General features: G+C 46.8%; 1 protein-coding gene across 1 annotated transcript in view; it reads right to left on the bottom strand.

Annotated features, from left to right (window-relative positions):
• FBXW12 (F-box and WD repeat domain containing 12) overlaps positions 1-21,553 on the bottom strand; it is a 549,693-nt gene that overhangs the window by 447,898 nt on the left and 80,242 nt on the right. Inside the window, exons 3-4 of the mRNA XM_069643567.1 lie at positions 19,204-19,367; positions 13,317-13,441 (exon numbers count right to left, since the gene is read on the bottom strand). Coding sequence (XP_069499668.1) covers positions 13,317-13,441; positions 19,204-19,367 — 289 coding nt within the window. The remainder of the gene's footprint in view (positions 1-13,316; positions 13,442-19,203; positions 19,368-21,553) is intronic.

Genomic DNA, 21,553 nt, shown 5'->3' with positions numbered 1-21,553 from the left:
CCAGATCCCAGAATTGTCATCTATATAGCGTTTCCAAAATACCATTCTGGACGACCAATGTTGGTTTTCAAGGATGTATTTTGAAACCTAAAAATGTTGGCATATGTTGGAGCTACTAAGGAGCCCATGGATGTCCCATAAATCTGTAAATGGAACTGGCCTTCATAACTAAAATAGAAGTTGTAGAGAATTAGGTTGATCAACTCAATGGAGATCTTGTGAATCTGAACCTCCTCATGTTTCAACAAGAACCATTCCATAGCCTCAATTCCTTCCTCATCGGGGATTGATGTATAGAGGCTGCTCATGTTCAAGGAAAATAGTGTACTCAAGAGATGTAAGAAGTGTGAGGTATCCTTCAGGTAAATACAGGTGTGTTGTACCAAAGGTTGCAAGGCTGTATCGAAGTAGACAGCTAGTGGGCCATCACACTTTCTGTTCCAGCCACAATTGGTCTAAATGGTGGATTAGTCAAGTTTTACCTTGGCTATGACTTTATCAATCAGAGTTCTACTTGGAGGTAGAGGATCATTGTCCAATGTCAGATATGTTCTACAGTCCTGCAGCAGGTTCAAGCAACCCTGATGGTAGAGTGAAGTGTCCATGATGATTAGAGCTCCCCCTTTGTCTGCTGGTTTCATCACAATTGACGTGTCTTTGGCTAACTCATTCAAAAGTTTGTGTTGATGTGTTCTTATATTACTTTTTTCTTTGATTTGTAATTGATTCTCTTGATGTCTCTCAATGTTTTAAGTTTGAACATGTTAAGTAGGAGGTGATTGACTTGAGGGTGAACTTTGCTCTTAGATTTCATTTCCAGGTAGTCAAATGAGACTGATCTTTCTTGGACCTCTGGGAATGATTCTAAGAAAACATTCAATTCCATCTGCCTCACTAACTTAAAGTTAATTTCCTCCTCAAAATTAGAGGTATTGCTTATAGGTATGTATAACAGCCACAAGTTAAGTGTATCCATCTGTGTTTTAGAAAAGGACTTCAAAGAGACGTTCATAACCATTGATTCAGTCATTTGTTTCTCGCTCCGTTTGCTTTTGCACTCTTCTGTTCTTGCCCCGCCTAAAAAGGTGCCAGTGTTATTGTGGACAAAGAGTTCCTGGTCCCTGGTTGTAATCAAAGCTAGTGTGGAGCCAGTTAGGGATGTACTTGGGATAATATGTCCCTCTCCACTGGTGACTTCACTACTATCTGTATTCCCAGGTGCTGGTGGTTGTCTTGGTTGTCTATTTGGTGTTGGTCTAGTATTTTTATAAAAATCTTGCCATATGTCCCTTGCGTAGTCTAAGGTGTCCCTACGGAATTTCCTAATCTTGCGTTGTTCAATATCTTTCCGGTAGGTTTCTAACTTCCAGTTAGTATCATCCAAGATTGTTTTCAACTCCTCTCCTGATTTTAATACCTGCAGTTGTTCCAAAATCTCATCTATTTCCTGATTGATATCTGACAGAGATTTCGATATTTCCTCTATGGTTAACAAATTCTTGGTTTTCTTTATAAAGGGTGGGGCAGAGGTAAACCCTCAGGCCTCTTGCAATTCTCTGTGACTTATGATATTGTTCCAGAGTAGTCGCAAGGAGTTTCTGTGAGATCTCTCTCCTGATTAACCTCTCTAGTTTGTTGATTAACCTTTCTGGATTTTCCTCTGAATTTGTATCTCGATCAATGTCTATAATTAACCCTAAAATCGATTAGCTTCTTCTTCACTAAAGGCTAATGTTTTAGCAGATTTATTAGTCAAAGAACTAATTTTTGAAAATTACATTATCTGTTTGGTTGCAAATGTACCAGTTGTGTCAACCCGAATGGGTGAAAAAGTGATACCAAAGTAAATTGTAGAAGTATTTTCAAGGGTATGTTACGGTGTTAGTAAAAATGTGATTTATTGTCTTAAGGTGCGGGGGGAAAGAAAATCCACCCCGACACATGGAAAATGAAAACAAGAAAAGAGTTCCCAAGGCCGAATATAATCAGCCAAACCTTCAATTACTTTATGTACATCAATTTTGTCCAGATTAAAAGTTTGTGTTTCATGTAATACCAAAAAGCTATTTATCAAATTTGGGAGCGTGTGAACAGGTAGTGCTGAGGCAAGCAGTGAGGTGGCCCTGGTCTGTGCTCAGCAAGCGCCCTCTCCCTGGCGCCAAGATGGTTGCAGCCCGAGAGCCCCAGTGAATGATGCACCTGGGGTTCGTCACCAGTCTGCTGGTCAGCTTTCTATGGCGTGGGTTGCGGTTCCGGCAGCCCAATCAAGACCCAGCATCACTCTATCTTCCGTTATTCCCAGGGAGGTCATGTAACACTTGAGAGTACGCTCTGTGTGTGGGTAGCACTGCGTTTGATTCCATGTGTACTCCTTGTGTGCCCCCAGCACACACGCATCCACGCGCTTGCGCATCCCTGGTATGCGTTGGAGTGGGTAGTCGTATTCTGCAGTATGCCGTGCAGACCTGCATCTAATAGCAGCAGTGGCGCCGTATATTGGCGAGGGTTGGGGAGTGATGGCATTCTGTTATACAGCCCCCCGATGGAGCGCCTGTGGCCCCTATTCTGGGTCTTCTAGAGGCTTAGTCCATTGACCGCAGGTGTTTATGATGTCAATATTAACATGACCTTGTGGCAAGTTCGGCGGCTACACTCTCACAGCCGCGCCACGCCTCGGTTAGATGGTACGGCTCATAAGGGTCCCATTGGCAAAGATACGCAGCAAAAACAAAGATACGCAGCAAGACAGCCGCACGCTCAGTAAAGAGAGTCATGCTCGCCTTTCGCCTGTCCCCTCACCTGATAAGCCGCTGACGTGGTGTATTGTTCCCTGGCAAGCTCCACCGCATTGTCAGTGCCAGGCGCCCCCCCCAACCGCATCACGGCCTAGTGAGTCTGCCAGCCGGCCTGCTATAGGCTGTACCAAGATGCACCGCAGCAGCGACCAGCCTCCAGAGCGGGTACACTCACCTCCTATTTTCGGCGCCGCTGTGCGCAGACAAATGCCTGGCTGCTACGTAGTATACTGCGGTCTCTGTTTCACATGCTGGCCGGGGCACGTCATTGCTCTAGATCATCAATGCACCAGGGGCTCACAGAGTTGGCCAGCCAGTCGGTTCCTCTTGCATTCTGTAGCGGTTGGAGATTTTCCGTGCCAAAAGCTCATCCTTCCTGGAGCTAGATCACCCAGCGGCCATCTTCCTCAGGCTATTGAGCGCCCCCTAGATGAATTGCCCATGCAGATATTCTTTTTATGACTATCAAGATAATTCAAAAGAGGATATTACGAGAATATAGTAGACATAAGGACATGAGGGTATTCCTTTCAACAAAATATGAAAATACCAAACTAATCAATAATTGATGAGGCTTTTTTGAATGGAAAGAGTTAATTCATAAGAGGATACTATGGGATTAGACCTGGAAATGAGTATATTCCTTTGAAAAATATAAAGTTACTCTAAATGTGGATATTAAGTGATCAACAATACTGAGAATATTCAAATGTAAAGAACTCGAGGAGAGTGTACCAATTGTAAACCCAACTTTTCAGTGAAGAAATTCTTGGAGTATTTGTAATAAATACTTTACGGATCATTAAGGGCAAGGATGTTTCCCTCTTTCTTCAATTTTGGGTCAACCCCATTCTTCCAAATGAATTGATATAATGCATAAGCCTACCTTACAAAATCGGCCAGAGAACTTAATAGTATAAAAAATGCATTGAGAAGTAATCATCGGCACTCAAAGATACCCCTCCACGAAATGGATAGCAGTAAACAATTTGGGTGGCTTTTCGAATATTTTCCCGAATCCTAAATGTATTTAGCAGATGATTAACCCCAATATTATTGAGAAAGTAACCTTGAGGTATTTATTGTTTTCTTTCTACTATTGTTTACCATTAGCTTAGGTGGGTCTTTGCTATGTCGCATTTGTTGCACAAGTCTTCACTTTACCGTGGATCGCGAGCCCAAGTGGGGGTAGTGAGAAGTCATGTAGGCATGCAGGAGGAAGGAGGATGAAGCAAGTGGGAGTATTGGGCAAAGAGGGAAAACAGGGGAAGAGAGATCAAAGCAATGGCTTCAGGGGGTGATTTGGGGGTGCAAAAGGGCCTAGTGGTCCCACTTCCTGTCACAATGGGAGAAGAAGGCAGGTAATTAAAGGGGATAGCCCTTTCTAAGAGCAAAAAAGGCATGGGAGAGAGGCACTGGTTATGGTGGTGCAGCACAAGACAGTGTGGAAAAGGCAGCGCGACAAAGAGCCGTGCAGGAAGAAACAACTCAAGAAAAACAGAACTGTATTAGGAGACATTTTGATGAGGCAATGTGTCCAGTGAAATATCACTACAACTCCATTGGCTGCACCTCCTTTGCAATTGCAATTTGCGAGTCTAGTTGAACAGGATTTACCAAGTGATAACATAGATACTCTGAAACATTAAACATATAAACCAACAAAAATGATGGCAACTCCCATCCTGTAAAAAAAACTTGGATACAATGTATTTTGGTTCTTTGGGGAAAGACTCTCCTCAAAATAGAGGGTTGCCACTCAGATGATTGAGCACACTGCCATCAACCAGATCAGCCTTCCTATGTTCATCAAGGTCACAACTGGATCCGTAATGCTCTCATCCACGTGTGCCTAACTGTGGTACAGCTTGCCATCTTCTGTGACAATACAAGAAGGTCAGAGTTAGAAAGGAGACAGCGGGCTTTTGCAAGCAGAGAGAGAAAAAGGAGAAGTGAGGAGAGCAATGTGCCGAGTAGTGTAGCTAAATCCTTACAACCCATAGCCGACAGGCTGCTGGAGACTTCAGTCCAGATCTTGGCAAGGGAAGCCTGAATCAGAGAAGTTGTTTTACTATGTTGCTTGTAGTTATAACCAAGAACCTGGTGCAACCCAAAGAATTGTATCCAAGACTGAGGTGCAAGCCAGTATACTGGGGAGAAAACAGACCAGAGCTTGTAATGGGCTCAAGAGCAAAGCATACTAGAACCTGTATGGGGCTCAAGTCTAGGAAGGCCACTTTGTAATTCTCCTTTTGCCTTATACACCTTAATCCAACAAGTTTATAACACAGTCTTTCTGGCATATTGACTGTTTTTTTTCTTCATTCCCCCTTTCTCTACTTCCCTGTTCCAATCACTACATTTGGCACCCGCTAGATTGTACTCAAATCAAAATATGCAAATAACTTAAATATCTTTGTCATTATACTTTGAGACCGACTAGCCATGGTCTTTGGCCATACCCTCCATTGCATTTCCCTCCCTGTCCAACTCCCATGAACCGCCATCACTCTTTGGCTGGTGTGACAGTTTCTATTCCGAGCGCATCTTGTGGCATGCTGGGGTAATCTTGCGAGATTCTCCCAGTATTCCCATGATAAGTCAAAAATGTTCTTACCATAACTGGATACCCACACCACCATCAAGACCCCAACTTCATTCACATGGTGTCCCTTTTCCCCTCCCTACCTCAAGCCTGATGCGACTGCATCCCTTTTCCCCCTCCAAATAGTTTTTTGAGAACTTTTCGTTGGAGGGAAACGCTCCATTGAAGTACAAAAACTTTTTTTTTAGTTTTTTTTTTAAAAGGAGATTTTCATTTCCGATAAGGTTCTCTGCTGAGATTCCAAGATGGCCGCCGGCACAGCGAGACGTGAGTGAGACTCGCTCCCGCCGGGCCTTTCAGCAGCACCGTAATTAGCTAAGTTCCGGAGGGTGGCTGATCCTATACCCGGCACCGAATATCGTCCAAAGACAGGACGCACACGGAAGAAGTCTCCCCGACACCCGTCATCCAGAGACGCCACGGAGAGGAATCCACCCCTCCCCCCTCCGCGCCAGCGATCCATCCGACATGGCCCAGGGCTGGGCCGGAGCGCAACGAGGGAACGGAGAGAGGCGGTTCGCCATGCAGCACAGAGGAGGCTGGTGACACGGACTGCCCGGGCGGGAGGGAACCCCAACACAGCAGAATCGACGCCACCAGACACCAGCGAGCGCGCGGAGGGAGCGGGGGAGCGGCAAACAAACTCAACCCGATGCCCAGAGCTGAGGGGCGGCAGCAGTAGTCCTCCGGCCCGGTGGACTGGAAGGTGACCCCCCCCCAACTGCCAGATCTCCCCCCCTGCGCGGACCCCGAGAGCGCTAGGGAGAATCCCGCATCCCCCCCCCCACAAGGCAAGAACGGGCAGGAACCGCAGGACACCCTGACCGCGCAGCGCAAAAGGGAGAGTAAATCCCCCCCCGAATCACCATCGGCACAACTTGACGCAGTAGGCCCTTCCTAACGCCGCGCAGCCATCGAAGAGAGAGGGACAGTCACGGACAAAATTGCCGGTACTATGTCTAGAGCTAAAGTGAAGGGAGGGGGATCCCAACAGAACCAGCAATCCGCTAAGCAGGACTCCAACCTGGTACAGATGTGGGCGGTGGAGACCCCGGTATCGACGAGAAGCAGGCCTCCGAAGGCCATCCCGTCATTGCCTGCGACGGAAGCGGCCCACATCACCTCCAGCGACCTACCCCCAACTAAAGAAGATATGCAATCCTGGTTTAAAGAATTACAAGACAAGCTCATGTCGACAGTTCAGGACCAATTCGCTGCAATCAAACACGACATGCAGCAGGCTATCCATGATGTTAAACACGACATTGCGAACCTGGAAGAAAGGACAGACACCTTGGAAAAAATACTGCAGAACGCAGAAGAGGAGGCACTGCAAAACAGCGAAACCCAAGAACACCTTGTCCGCTTGACCCACAACCTGGAAATGCAGTGCGAGGACCTAGAAAATAGGTCCCGCAGATCGAACATTCGCATTAAAAATATGCCAGAATCGGTCTCGGACAGGGATCTACGGAAAGCGGTGCAGGAGGTCTTCAGAGATATCATAGAAGCACAAGACTCAGAGGCAGTGGGGATTGACCGCATCCATAGAGTGGGCCCAAAGCGCACTGGAGCACCAGGGGAGAGACCCAGAGACGTGTTGGCAGCTATATCCTCCTACCCGCAAAAAGAACTCATACTACGGAGAGTGAGGCAGTTAGAACAAATCAGGATTAACGGGGTGGAAATTCAGCTGTTTCAAGACCTATCTGCCACAACACTCCAGAAAAGAAGAGAAATGACCCCACTCACTCGAGAATTGGTCAAGAGAGAGATAAAATACAAATGGACATTCCCTTTCGGTCTACTGTTCGACTGGGAGGGTCAGCCAAGGAGGACAACCACCATGGAAGAGGGGCTGAGCATCATGGACATCCAGATAGATGAACCATCGACCAAATACGAAAATAAAAGGGGGGAATGGCAGACCAGACCAGGGGGATGGGAAAGGGTCCGCCAGAAAAGGAAACGGCAAGGAAGGGGAAGCGAAGCGTCAAATAAAACAACCGAATGGACGTGAATCCACAGCACAAGATACTCGGTGCCTCAATGCAGAACAGCACCCGATGATGGAACCCGGACTGAGCAGAATCATTAGGCCCTGTGTGGTACCGGAACGACCTACATCAAGGCCAAGGGATGATGAGGGGTTTAGGACTCCCCGCATGGTTCGCCTCGAGCCTACAGAGGGCAATGAGCGATAGGAGGAACGCCAGAGCTACCTTAGGTACCCGGGCCCTCCTCGGGAGCACAAGTTGGACTACAGTTAAAGGTTGGGGACATTCTTACAGTTTGGGGGGGAGGGGTGGGTGGGACGTTTCCGTTCCGGAAGAGAGAGGGGAATGGTCAACTCGGCGAAAGGAGCACCCAGAAAGGGCATATGAAATGGGGAAGATAAGATTCGTAACCTTAAACGTAAGGGGTTTGAACTCTCCAGTGAAACGGAAAAAAGTGGAGAACATGTTAAGGAAGGAAAAGGCCGAAGTGCTACTGCTCCAGGAGACACATATCAAAGTACAGGATAGGGGGAAAATTTGCCTCAGAGGCTACGAAATATTGGCACAATCCAACGCTGCGGAGAAGGGAGCGGGAGTGATGATTGCTATTAAGGAGGGTCTGGAAGCAAGCCTGATTGACAAACTATACGACAAAGAAGGCCGGTTCGCCTTTGCCAATATCAAACTCCACAACGCCACACTGACACTGGCCTCAGTATATGCCCCTAACACGGGCCAAGACGGCTTCCTGAGAGACACGATGGGGAGGCTGGAGGAGTACGCGAAAGGTGAAATAATCATAGGAGGGGACTTTAATGTGGCCTGGCATCCTCAGATTGACAGGAGCACGGGTGGGCCCCACCACCAAGGCGCCCCGTCGGATCGACTTAAACGACGGATGGAGGGTATGGCATTGTGCGATGCATGGAGAGAACACAAGGGTCAAATCAGGGGATACACATATTACTCGCACGTCCACAACACGATGTCAAGAATTGACTACTTCTGGGTGTCAGTGGGGAAACTGGGTAAAATTCAAAACATGGAACTGGGACCCATCTCTCTGTCAGTCCATGCACCCCTTTGGATGGACCTGTCGACCCCAAAGAAGGAGAAAGGAATTTGGAGGTGGCAGCTTCCTCAGGAGATACTCTCAGACCCAGTGATGGGAGAATCCATTAGGGACAAGATCACAGAATTCTTTGAAAACAACGATACAGGGGAGATAGCCCTGAGTACGGTGTGGGAGGTGTTCAAGGCGGTAATCAGGGGCCACTTAATAGCCCTCAAAGCAGCGAGGGAAAAACAATCACAACAGTGGGAAACCGAACTGGAAGAGAAGCTGTCAAAAATCCGGGGAGAACTACTGGCGAACCCCACGAGGAGCTGAAAAAGATCACTTAAACACCCAGAGGGGCAACTTGACCTCCTCCGTAGTAAGAAAGCCCAGAGATCCCTCTTATACCTCAAACAGAGATATTATATAAAGGCTAACAAGGCCGACCGATATCTAGCCCGGTTACTCTCGTCAAAGCGGAAAACAATGACCATTCGGAGCATTAAAAATACACAAGGAGATCAGCTGACGCGCACCGAAGATATAGGAGACACATTCAGGGAGTTCTACCAGGGCCTATATGAAACTAAACACCCAGATGAGGCAGACCAAAACAGATTTCTGACATCGATCCCCTTTCAAAAAATACCAGATAAGGCCAGAACGGATCTTGAGGCGCAGATAACGGAAAGTGAAGTGAAGAAAGCAATAAAAGATCTCCCTCTCAACAAAGCGCCAGGCCCGGATGGCTTTACTGCCCCATTCTACAAAAAATATGAAGACCTCCTCACCCCCTTCCTCACTAGACTACTAAACACCTTTAGAGATAGTGGGAACATTACTCCATCCATGAATGAAGCTAAAATACTGGTATTCCACAAACAAGGCAAAGATCCCACCCTCCCAGGCTCATACAGACTGATCGCCCTGATCAATTTAGACTCAAAAATATACACAAAAATCCTGGCCGCCAGACTATCCCCACTGCTTCCCTCCTTAATAAACCCGGATCAGTCGGTATTCATACCAGGGAGGCAGACGCACGACAACACAAGAAGGCTAGTCCATCTAACAGAAAAAATTAACATAACCCGCACCCCTGCAGTCCTATTATCTTTAGATGCAGAAAAAGCATTTGACCGGGTTGAATGGTCAATGCTCTTCAGAACTATGGCACATATGGGATTCGGGACCCAACATATAAATATGATTAAGGCCATCTACTCCTCCCCATCAGCTAGAATAGCGTTAAATGGAGTGGTCACGGAGAGGGTGGGAATCTCTAGGGGAACAAAACAAGGCTGCCCTCTATCACCGCTCCTATATGCGCTGTTCCTAGAACCATTACTAATTAAAATTAGAGAATCGGACCAAATCAAGGGAATCGAGATGGCGGGTAAACAACATAAGGTAATAGCCTACGCAGATGACATGTTACTGGCACTCGAACGCCCAGCCCAGTCCATCCCTGCGGCACTCCACCTACTTGAGTCATTCGGGGACATATCGGGTCTAAAAATAAACAAAAAAAAGTCAGAAATCTTACTCCTAGCCGGGAGCAGGGAATCACTGAATAGAGAAGCAGGGCAGTTTGGCCTAAAAGTTGCAGGGGAAGGTATAAAATATCTGGGTATAACACTCACACAGAAGGTAGAGGCACTATACAAAAGTAACTACCCCCAACTCGTGGCAAGAATACAAAAAGAGCTAGAACGGTGGTGCCCCCTAAATATCTCCTGGTGGGGAAGAATCCAATCGATTAAAATGAACATCCTCCCGAAACTGCTTTATCACTTCCAATCCCTCCCGATCGTAATCCCTGATTCCTTCTTCAAGAAACTGACAAAATCAGTCTCATCTTTTATTTGGAATAGAAAACCCCCCCAGAGTAGCCAGATCAGTTCTCACGTCCCACACTAAAGAGGGGGGCCTGGCGCTCCCACACTTTAAGAACTATTACCGAGCGGCACAACTATGGATCCTGAAAGAATGGCTGGGAGACAATCAGCGAACGATCTGGGTGACCCAGGACAGAGCGGTCGCAAGAACACCACTGGAGGACTTATTGTGGAAATCAAAACAGCATAGGCACCCGAACCTGCGTATCAGTGAGATCATGAAGGCCACAATGAATGCCTGGGACGAGCAGACACGGAAAGGGAACATTACCACCGCTCCAGCCCCGTTCACTCCAATCTGCAGGAATCCCCAGTTTCCACTAGGAACTGAGCACGGCGCATACGAGAACTGGGAGGAAGCAGGTTGTAGAAAAATTGGGGAAATGTTCGTAGACAAGGAACTGAGATCCTTCGCCGACTGCAAAACACAATGGAACCTCACAAATGCAGATAGATACAAATATGAACAACTCAGACACTAGCTATCCTCACCCGAGATAACACACGCAGCGACGAGGGAGCTTACCGCCTTTGAAAAGTTTCTCCTTACCAACTCAGGAGACAAAAAGCTAGTCTCCACTCTCTACAAATTCATAACTACACAGGAGGAAGACATAAAGTGGGCATATATTAAAAAATGGGAAAAAACTCTGGGAGAGGACATCACACCACAACAGTGGCAGTCGCTATGGGCCAATATCCCCAAACTAACCCGGGCTGCCGAAACCAGAGAAATGTGGACAAAAATTATTACACAATGGCACTATACCCCAGAGAGGCTACATAGCATGTTCCCACATTCGTCTAACCAATGCTGGAGGGGCTGCACAGAAATAGGCACATGGAGACACATTTGGTGGGACTGCCCAAAGGTCAAAGGCTTCTGGACAGAAGTAATATCAGAGCTAAAGAAGATATATCCAGAAGCGGAACACTTTCCAGAAAAACTATGGCTCTGCGGACTTAAAGGGCAACACGCCAAAACACTCACTAAGGCGCAATGGAGGAGTCTTATGGGCCTAGTCATTGCGGCCTGGGCCACGATCGCACAGGGATGGAAGAAGAAAGATCCACCATTGCTATACACATGGCTATATAAAGTCTGGTCCCAAATGACCATGGAAAAGATAACTCACAATATCCAAGGAACACAAGGCACCTTCACAAAAGAATGGGGAGTACTAGAATATCTTCAATCAGATTATATGGCACAGTGGTGCCCGCACTATATAAAAATAACAGACTTTTTCACTTCTTAATCGACACTGAGGTCAGTTGATCATGGACTTCTCTTCCGAACGGGATGGGTGGGGGTGGGTTGGTAAAGTTGGGGAATATTCACTTTTGTACTATGAAAATAATACAATATGTTTAAAAAAAAAAAAAAAAGGTTCTCTGCTGCAGAATACCATGGGAGATATATGAAAGGTTTTGGGGAACAAGGGCCACCCCCCTTGTTTCAAACATTACTAGACAGTGCACTTGCACTTTTTCTCTAGGGAAAAATGAATGGTAGGCCAAAAACAGAATTTTTTGTTTTCTTAATCACTTTATCGTTTTTTAACCAATCTTTATCAAGATGTGCAGTTTTATAGTGCAGTATTCTCTTCCCCCCTCATGGCATCATGCAGAAGGGAGAGCAAGCCAGTTCCGGCTGGACTGCCACTTGGATTGAACTTAGCCTGATTTGCATTTCATTGTTCCCCTTTCTGTAATGCTTTGGCAGGCACAGCACTATGGTTTGGAGGGTACCCAGAGCGATGCCAGAGGTTAAGATTCATTCTAAACCTTTCAGCCATCACCTTTTTATTTTGCTATACTGGCTTGACACCACACAAACAAATAATACTATAAAATTATGTCTACAGTAGGTTCCAAATCCCTACATCTCAGGTGTTCGATGTACTGTTTTATAGAACACCTTCAGTGGAAAAATAATCAGGGGAAACAATAAAATGACAATAATAAATAGGAGTGTCCACATTACGTGGACAATGACATTGAAGAAGAGGATTGAAACCTAGTGCCCATATGTTTGCGGTGGGGTCACCCAGTTGATGAGTCATTCACCAATTTGATGTTGCATTCACCATACTGAATCCAGGGTCTCCACTGTATTATGTGTAAACTAGACCGGTATGATGTTACAGTGAATCACATACACCTACATTTCTAGAAAGGACGACTAGGCCACACTCCCCTCATCTTCACAGTGCTTTTGTGGCCTGGCCTATGAATGTGTGGGTGCTTCGACCCATGTTGAACGACAAGGACCCATCTAGTAGTGAAATTATATTGCCATTCGGAAGGCTATTGGTGTAGTTTGGTGCCAGAAAAGTAGTGAACTGTGTCAGAGATTCAGTGGATAAAAAAGAGCAATATTTGTAAATATACCTCTCCAGTACTATATAGACCATTTAAGAGCTCCCTCAGGCTCTCCTAATTTCCTTGCTTTATAATCGGTTTCATGTATTAGTGCTCCCAGCGTTGTCTCTTAAAAGATTGATTCAGATGCAGCTACCAAAAACATAATGTACACCCGAGTCCGTACATTTTAAAAGAATGACCGGACTGCAGCAGCATGTTAACAGCCAAGGACTCCCATCACAGATATTGTTCTGAAAAACAAATTAACCAGTTGTCACCATTACATAAAAGTGCACCTCCTCCGAAAAAATGCTCTGTGCTGCTTGTGAAATGTATGTCGCTAATTGATGTCGTTTTTAAACAACATGAAAAGAGCTCTGCTTTGGAGCTATAATTAAAAACTCAATTGTGAAGCTCTTAGCCGAACCTACATATGGACATGTTAGATTGGTATTGCTGGCAATGTTAAGGCAAATAAACACATTTCCTATTAATCTAATGTTAACCTTAAATTAAGTAAGTAGTCATTGGCGAGCACCGAATTAATAACAAATTTGAGAGAACATAAGTTGCCATATTGGAAGGTCCGTCTCCTACCTCCTGAATGTTCCAAGCTCGAATAGTGCGGTCAGTCGATGCTGTACAAACCACGGAAACAAAGGTTGTTCCACTTTCAAATTCGTGTTCGTTCTCAGAAAGGTAAGCCATAGCAACAATATGTCCTGAAGGGAAAAAAAGAAACGAGCTTTCAATGGGCAGATTTATTCACCATCTTCTCTTTCATCCTTCTGTTTTCACTGTGTTTGACAATAACCTCATGTTTACCCTACATTAAACCTTAGCGAAGCGGGGAAACATAGCTTTACAAAAACGCGTGGATACCCCTTGCCAAAAAATAATAGAATACAATGGGCCTCATTACGAGGTTGGCGGTACGTACCGGTCATTACCGGCATAGAGCAACTGCCATGTCCGTGCTGGTAATAGACCGCTAAAAGCGTCCTATTACGACTTCGCGGGCACAAGCTTTGCGCCATGCCGGTAATGACCCCACCGCCATGCCGTAAAAGGGCGAAAAATCTCCCTTACCAGCATAGCACGAAGCGTAAATAGCTCCACCGCCATCCAGGCCATCGGCATTAGCGGTGTTCGCTATTAGCGGTGACCGCTAATAAGCAGAGCCGGAAGTAGCGTCATCGCACAGGAACGGGAAAGTGCACGGCGGCCCTCTTTGAAAACACAATCCATTGCCATCCTCCACAACCAGGAGCCATCTGACCACCACACTTCTACCACACTTCCACCACTAGCTGCTGCATTTTACCATGCCCAAAGCACTCAAAAAAAGCACAGAGCGCTTGCGCAAGGAGCGCTTTTCCCAAGAGGAGTTCACCATGCTGGTCGAGACGCTGCAAGAACATGCGGATGTCGTCTTCTCCTCTGACATGTCCCGCCCTGCAGTGCAGCGGAAGAAGCAGATATGGGCGGAGGTTGCGCTGAAAGTAAGTGCCTTTGGCACCACACCCCGCACTCCTAAAGATGTTCGGAAGCGCTGGGACGATCTGCGTTTACGCGTGCGGAGCACCCTTTCTGCCAACCGCAAACTGGGGATGGCGACAGGCGGAGGTGCGGACTCCCCCATCAAATTGCAGCCCTGGGAGGAGATCTGCGCAAGCACCATAGGGATGGAGTCAATTGAGGGAGTGGGGACATGGAGCGAGGAGCCCCGTCATCGGCTGATGCAGGTACGTGTCCCAAATGAAACAATGCAAATACCAACACGATGATGTCCACCTGAACGGACAGTGCAATGAAGTAGAGCAGGGTCCACCAGACACATATATACAATCATGTCCACATGCATGATGCACCCCATATATGTTTCAACCCAGACGCTTCTATGTATCACCCACCCAAAAGCCAAGCAACCTGTATGTCACTACCCCAATGTCAATCAACTGCTATTCCATATGCATGCATCAACCCCAATGCATGCCTGATGCCTATAGACCCATCACTAACCCTCTCCCTCTATTGGTCCCCAACAGGCACGCATTCAGACAGCGATGACCAGGACACTAGGGAGGATGATGCGACACCACAAAAGAAGGCCAGGGGCATGGAGGGAGAGCATCGCCCCTCAACATCAAGGGGAAGAGGCCAACCTGCACTACTGCGGAAGGGCAAGAAAAACCCAGAGGCCACAGCACCAATGTGCACTAGGGCCCCCACCACAGCACCCACACCAGCCACCAGCACACAGGAGCCAGTGGCAGAAGGCACTGCATCGGCTGCCAGCAGCACAGTGCGAGAGACAGCTGCCACAGCAGCCGTGTTGGACGATGAGGCATATGTTCTGCCGCATGGCGCAACTACCGCCACAGGCCCCCTGCATTCACCACAACTCTCCCCATGCAGCTTGCACAACAGCAGCATGCACGGTCTGTCTCCTGGGGATTCATGGCCTGGCAGTTTCACCCCCACGCCAAGTGTACATGAGGAACAAACCATGTTGGAAACCCCTCACACATCCACCACTGTCCCGACCAGCCAAGAGGGGATCAGGGCAATTCAGAAGCGGCAGGAGGAGCTGACAGGGCTGTTGACACAGCACATCAAGGAATGTGGCCGGGCAAGGGATGACATAAGAGAATGTGCTGCATCCCTCAAAACAGTAATTGAGACCACCTCAAAGGGCATTTGTGGCAAATTGGCAGCAGTGCGGCAGGTCCTCTCACAAATGGTGGCAGCAATGGAGGCCAGAACAACCTGGGACATCTTCCAATGCAAGCTCAACTAAGACCAGCCCTGTGCGTAGGCCTGGCCAGAACCTGCGCAGATCGGACAGGGGTGCACCTGGTGCTGGAAGAGGGGGAGCACTATAGGTTCAGCCAGGCATACTGGTCCCATGTGGATTTATGGTGCACGCCAGTGCACACCATGTGTGGGGGAGTTGACGGGGGAGAGGGTGTGTGGGGAAGTTGAGGGAGGAGGCAGAGGGGGGTGAGGATGTGTGGGGAAGTTGAGGGGGGAGGGGAAGGGGAAGGGGGAGTGGATGTGTTGGGTGGAGGGCTTGTGCACTTGTTAGTTACATATTCTGAATACACTTGTTATGCAATCTGATTTCACATGCGAGGACATTGCTTATTGTGTACGTGTGCTTTATTGGTGAACAGTCTACAGTGTCTATGTCTCTGACACACCCAGTGCCCCGAGTTCCACCTCCATGTCACACTCCCCATCCATGTGTGCTAGAAACATTGGTCAATCAGAGTCTGGCGCATGGCACCTCCCTGCTGTGCATCGCTGCCTCCCTGAAGTGCGGCCCCATCTCCACCCTCTTCATCCTCATCGTCAGGTGGTTGCAGTTCAGCGTCAGGGTGCAGGGGCACATTCCGTCTGATGCACATATTGGGTAGCATGACACATGCCATGACGATCTTGCCCACCTTCTCATGGCCGTACAGGAGTGCACCACCAGACCTGCTGAGGCAGCGAAACCGTGCCTTCAAGAGGCCAAAGGTCTGCTCAACCAACACACGGGTACGTGTATGGGCACGATTATAGTCCTCCTCGTGCCTGTTCTGCGGGCTCCGGACTGGGGTAAGGAGCCACCTCTTCAAGGGATAGCCTGCATCACCTGCATGTGGGCAACAATGATTATGTGCAAGTCCTCACATCACATGGGACCTGTATCAATGACACCATAGCAAGCATTCATTTCCTGTATGCACCCACAGATCCATGCATGAGTAGAGACACATGAAGTGACTGATGTGTGTATTCCACTTATATGCAGGTGTGCGTGCCATCGTCAATTGGGCGCAGGGGTGGCAAATTCCTTGTGGCTGCTCATGCACTGTGGTAGTCCACGATGGTTCCCATGATCTGGGTGATGTGCAGTGATATGTACGCTACCATCCTGTCAACGTTGATGGCAGCGTCACAATGATCTCAATTTGCACGACCAATGGTGACATGCTGTTTTGGTGGACCTCTGTGTTGGTGTAGGGGTGTGTTCTTGTATCTTGCCCTCATGTGGCTCCTTTGCACGCAGTAATGGAGACCTGTACTTTTAGTTGATGGTATTTGGCGCTGTGCATTGGCCATCCTCATTGCTTGTTGCTGCATTGTGCTGTGGGGTCTACGGTCTGCTTATGTGCAGTTTACGTGTTGATGGCTATGTAATGGTTGTTGCAGTGCATCATTTTCGTGGTAGTGCAGTTTACGTCTTGTATTTAGTGGTCAGGTGTCGGGTCAGGTTTGGCCTGCTTTGGGGTATGAGCATGGTACATTCTCTCAGGTGCTGTCAGCCAGGTGAAGTACGCATCTCTCCCCCCAATCACCTACCCACATCTCATTTCCATGAGCCTAACATGCAACTCACCGAGAAGCCAGGATCTGTGCCCTGCATGTCGCTCCATGTAGCGGGGTATCGTGGAGTTCCGCATGACCAATGAATCATGGTTTGATCCGGGGAATCGGGCACAACAATGTGTGATGATCTTGTTTGAGTCACATACCATTTGCACGTTGGAGTGGTATAACTTACGGTTGCGGTACAATACCTCCATGGCATGTGGGGCCACCAATTCAACATGGGTGCAGTCGATGGTGCCAACGCAACCAGGGATGCCGGCCAGTGAATGTTGGGAGTTCTCCTGGGCTGTCCGTGGTAGGAAAATGTGGTCGCCTGTGTGCTTCAGGAGGGCATCAAGCACTTGGTTCAGCGTACGTGAGAATAATGGTTGTGATATGCCATGCATGTGCCCCACAGGCACCTACCAGCACATGCATGCATGTGCTGGTAGGTGCCTGTGGCCAGGAAGTGGAGCACAGACACTACCTTCAGTAGAGGTGGGATGGCGGTGCGTTTTTTCAATCAGGCTGACAATGTTGTCATGTATCATGTCCACAATGGTGGTGATGGTGTCCCGGTCCAGACGGTACAGGGTGTGGATCTGCTCAGGGGTTAGGTTGAATGGACTGGCTCTGATGAGAGGGATTGGGGGTTATCTGCGTGGTACCACTGGCTGCACTGGTGGGGCATGCCTCACCCTCATTCTCCTCCTGCGGCTCCTCTGTGCTGCCTGTTGTTGTTGCCGGAGTTCCACTGCAATCATGTCCTCCAGCCCCAGCATTGCTAGTAGTATGGGAATCATTTTGGTGTGTGACTGGGTGTGGGAAGGGGTGTGGTGTGCTCCTTTTGTGCTGGCCCAGTCTATATTGCCGCCACCTGTGCTGATTGTGTGCACCTGTGGCAGTTGGGAACACTGCACATGGCAGTTTATAGGTGGTCCGCGATGCCGGTATTTACTCCATGTCGGTAAGGTACTTTTTCGGGCTTCAGTATGGCCGTTATTTGCATGTCAGCCTGACTTGTGATGTCTTCCTATTTACGCCATGCCGGTATTGCCGCCATGAAGGGTCGCGTGCCCGCGCCCATGCCGCTATTAGAGGCACCGTTATTTACGGTGCCGCTAATAGCGGGTCATAATCGCCAGGAGCGGTAAGCGATGCTTGTAATCCTTTACCGGCATCGTTTTTCCCTTACCGCTAACCTCGTAATTAGGCCCAATGTTTTTTAAAAAAAAACATTTACGATCTGAACAAGAGCATTGCTCTAAAAAAAAATAAAAAAGAATACATCAATGGGGACAAATTCTAATGACTTTTTGTCGCAAGGGAGGAGATGCGTGCAAGGGGATTTTGAATGAGTGCATGCTAGGGGCATTTCAAAGCTCATCTTGAATTCACACTGTTTTAAAAGACGCAGGTGGAGGTGCAAATCATGAAAGGGTCACTTCTGAGATTTTCTTTTGAAGTGAGACAGCCGTGGGTTAAACCGCACCTATCGCATCATCATTTCCATCCCCAAAATGGAGATGGAATTTATTTATTTTTTTAAAGTCATTTCACTGAGACGGGTCTTTTAACGGCCCGTCCTGGTGAAATGCACAGCCAGAAGCCTGTCATACATATCCTGGCGCTATTGCTCAGCCTCTCCAGAAATGCCCAAGTTGCCTTTGGTGAATACGCGCAAATGAAACAATCGCATTCTCTGAGCTCCTTTCATTTACGTTATTATTTTAGAATCTGGCCTACGGTAAAGAAGACTCACTTTTTCTGTTAAATGTTCTGAGGGTATCATAATTACACACACAAATGAAGGTGAAGTTACGACCTGATCACTTTTCACAAAAAAAATCCCTCTGGCAATTTGTTTATGTGGGTGCAGAGGTCCCTTTTGCATGTATGAATGCACACACACAGCAACCGTTTCAAATGTTTAAAACTGTGGCATGTTCTGAAGGTCACTTTCCTGCCTGGCCAATCACTGAAGCAGGTTTGAAAGGAGGTACAGCATGGACGACAGAGAACAAGGTTTAAACATTATTTCATACACAGGATAATAATATGAACCAATTTACAAATAAGCAGCATATCACAGTATATCCTTTCCATTTGCTATCGGTGGTCTTACCGTCGTGCCCTCTCATGGTTTTACAAGTATAATCAGTAGCTCCTCGTCCTGATGTCATTTGGTGCTCCAACTGGGATCGATGCAAATAGTACTTTTTCCACGTCTGCATCCCTGGGATAAGATTTGCTATATTGCAAAATGTCCATCGACGCATACACATCCTCCTGTTAAAAATAAAGATGCTTGGTCAATTTGCAGTTGATTCTATACATTGTTTTTTATATTTAATTTTGTATCTTTATTCTACCGCAGAACATGAAAGATTAAAATCAGATACGTGGTCCGTGATGTTATGCAACAGTCCTGCATCAAAGATGGAATCCTTTCTGTAAAATTGACAGGTAGAGAATTGGCAGCAATAAAAAAAAATCTGGTCAATGGGTATTTGTTGTGTGTTGTTCTAACTACACAAGTTACTGGCTGAGCAACGATATGAGAGGCTCTTAGGTCTGTTCCTTTCACCTACCAGTCTAGCTGCCTATGGAATGCACCCTTTCTTACATTTAGTTTAGGATCCATTTGGAAAGTGGTAAGATAGAATGTGGGCTGTTTGAAGGGAAGGGCATTTGTAGCTGGAAGAATGTGGGCTGTTTGAAGGGAAGGGCATTTGTAGCTGGAACTTCCAAAGGACAAAGTGGGGTCCTGATTTTGAGGAATCTTACTACGTGAATAAATCCTAGAATTCCTGTATCCAGTGTCTTTGTGAAGTGAGCATCAGGGAGCTGCAACAATTGGACGACACATTCTCTGAACGTTCCTCCCGTCAGAGGATCTGCAGAACGAACAAGGTCTTACCGACCTGACACCTGGACTTGGCAAATTTGGTATGAGTAGTAGGTGACTATAGTGTCAAAAGCAGATTGTGGCTAACTGGAGGTCAAGTACCCGTTAGGACCAAATAATGACACCCCCGCCCCACCTCCAGTGCCCCACGGGCGGTGTCCTCAGACAGTGATGTCATTGTTCGGTAGGCATCTTAAGACATAGTGCGCTGGTGGGAGTGAAGGGTGAAGCGGCTGTGACTACTATGAAAGGCCATGGTGGGGCCCATGAGTGTGAGAATCCGCCATGTTATTGTTGCATGCAAGTACGCTGTAGCAGCATACAAAGGTGTGAGAAATTGGTACTTGCAAAGTATGCTGCAGTGACAGAGCAGCATGGGCATGGACACCCTCTCGCTGAAGAAATTAACAACAGACCTCACATTAGTCCATTCATCCATGGGAATACCAGCGCTAATCTTTGTTCTCCTCCAAATGGAATCTGCAAGCAGGACTTTGCAGAGGTATAATTTAACACAGGACAGGTTCCCTGACCAAGGTGCTAAGGGAGGATGGTAAAGGGGGAGAGAGCGAGAGAGGGGGAGAGGAAAGGGAGAAGTGGCGAGGAGGAGAGACACTTCTTCGACAGAACACACCATGAACAAATGCTGCTAGAGGATATTTTGAGGCAACCTATCGCCAGAGACATCATGTACAAATAGGAGGTGAACATTCCATGTTAACCTGGATGTCACAAGATCCACAGCCAGTATTCTTTTTTGTGTTTTATTTGATATAGCTGTAAAAACAGCCTTTCAAAAATTAGAACAAACAAAAACACATTAATCACAATATATAAGATATACAGCCTATAACACAAACTATAGCGATAATAAATACAAAACCTTTTAAAACCACTTACTAAAACCAAAACATCTGAATCCAATGAAGCTATCATGATTATTGCAATTTTCCCTATGTTTTCAAAAACTCCCTCATTTACCTACCTCAATGGACTTGATAGTACCTTGTTTTTTTTTTGTTTTTTTTCCTCCATTTACATTTTCAACCGGTAGCGCATATAATTTCCATTATACATTTTCTAAAACAGAAGTGTCCATACAGTGTTTCAGACTTAGTGCTTCAATGAACATTAATATTGCTATGTTAATTTTAGCTAATTGACTGTGATACAGTTTGTCCCATAGAACCTCATAATCTACAATGCAAAATTCATTAAACATGTGTTTAAAAAATTGACATCTTTTCTCAATCAATACAGGGCAGGCAACAATCAGATGTTTTAAAGTCTCCGGCTGCAATGGCACCTTACAAAATCTACAATGCCCATTCATAGTCATTTTACAAATTTCATTTGTGAGGCAGATGTTCAATCTTATTCTCAAATAGCCAAATCTATTTTTTGGATCTGGAAATCTCACCAAATATTGCTCTATTTTATGTAGTTCCTTGATTGCGAAAGCCTGGTTTTTAAATATCCTCAATTTCAAACAGGCATTTCTGGTCTTAATCCAATCAAGTAACCACAATTTCTTTTTGGCTCTTTCTTGATTATTTGTTAAGATATT

The sequence above is a fragment of the Ambystoma mexicanum genome, chromosome 2p, assembly GCF_040938575.1.
Source record: "Ambystoma mexicanum isolate Mex_15411 chromosome 2p, UKY_AmexF1_1, whole genome shotgun sequence".
Classification (NCBI taxonomy): Eukaryota; Metazoa; Chordata; class Amphibia; order Caudata; family Ambystomatidae; genus Ambystoma; species Ambystoma mexicanum.
Note: the sequence above shows the minus strand (reverse complement) of the source record. Positions and strands in the feature narration are given on the sequence as shown.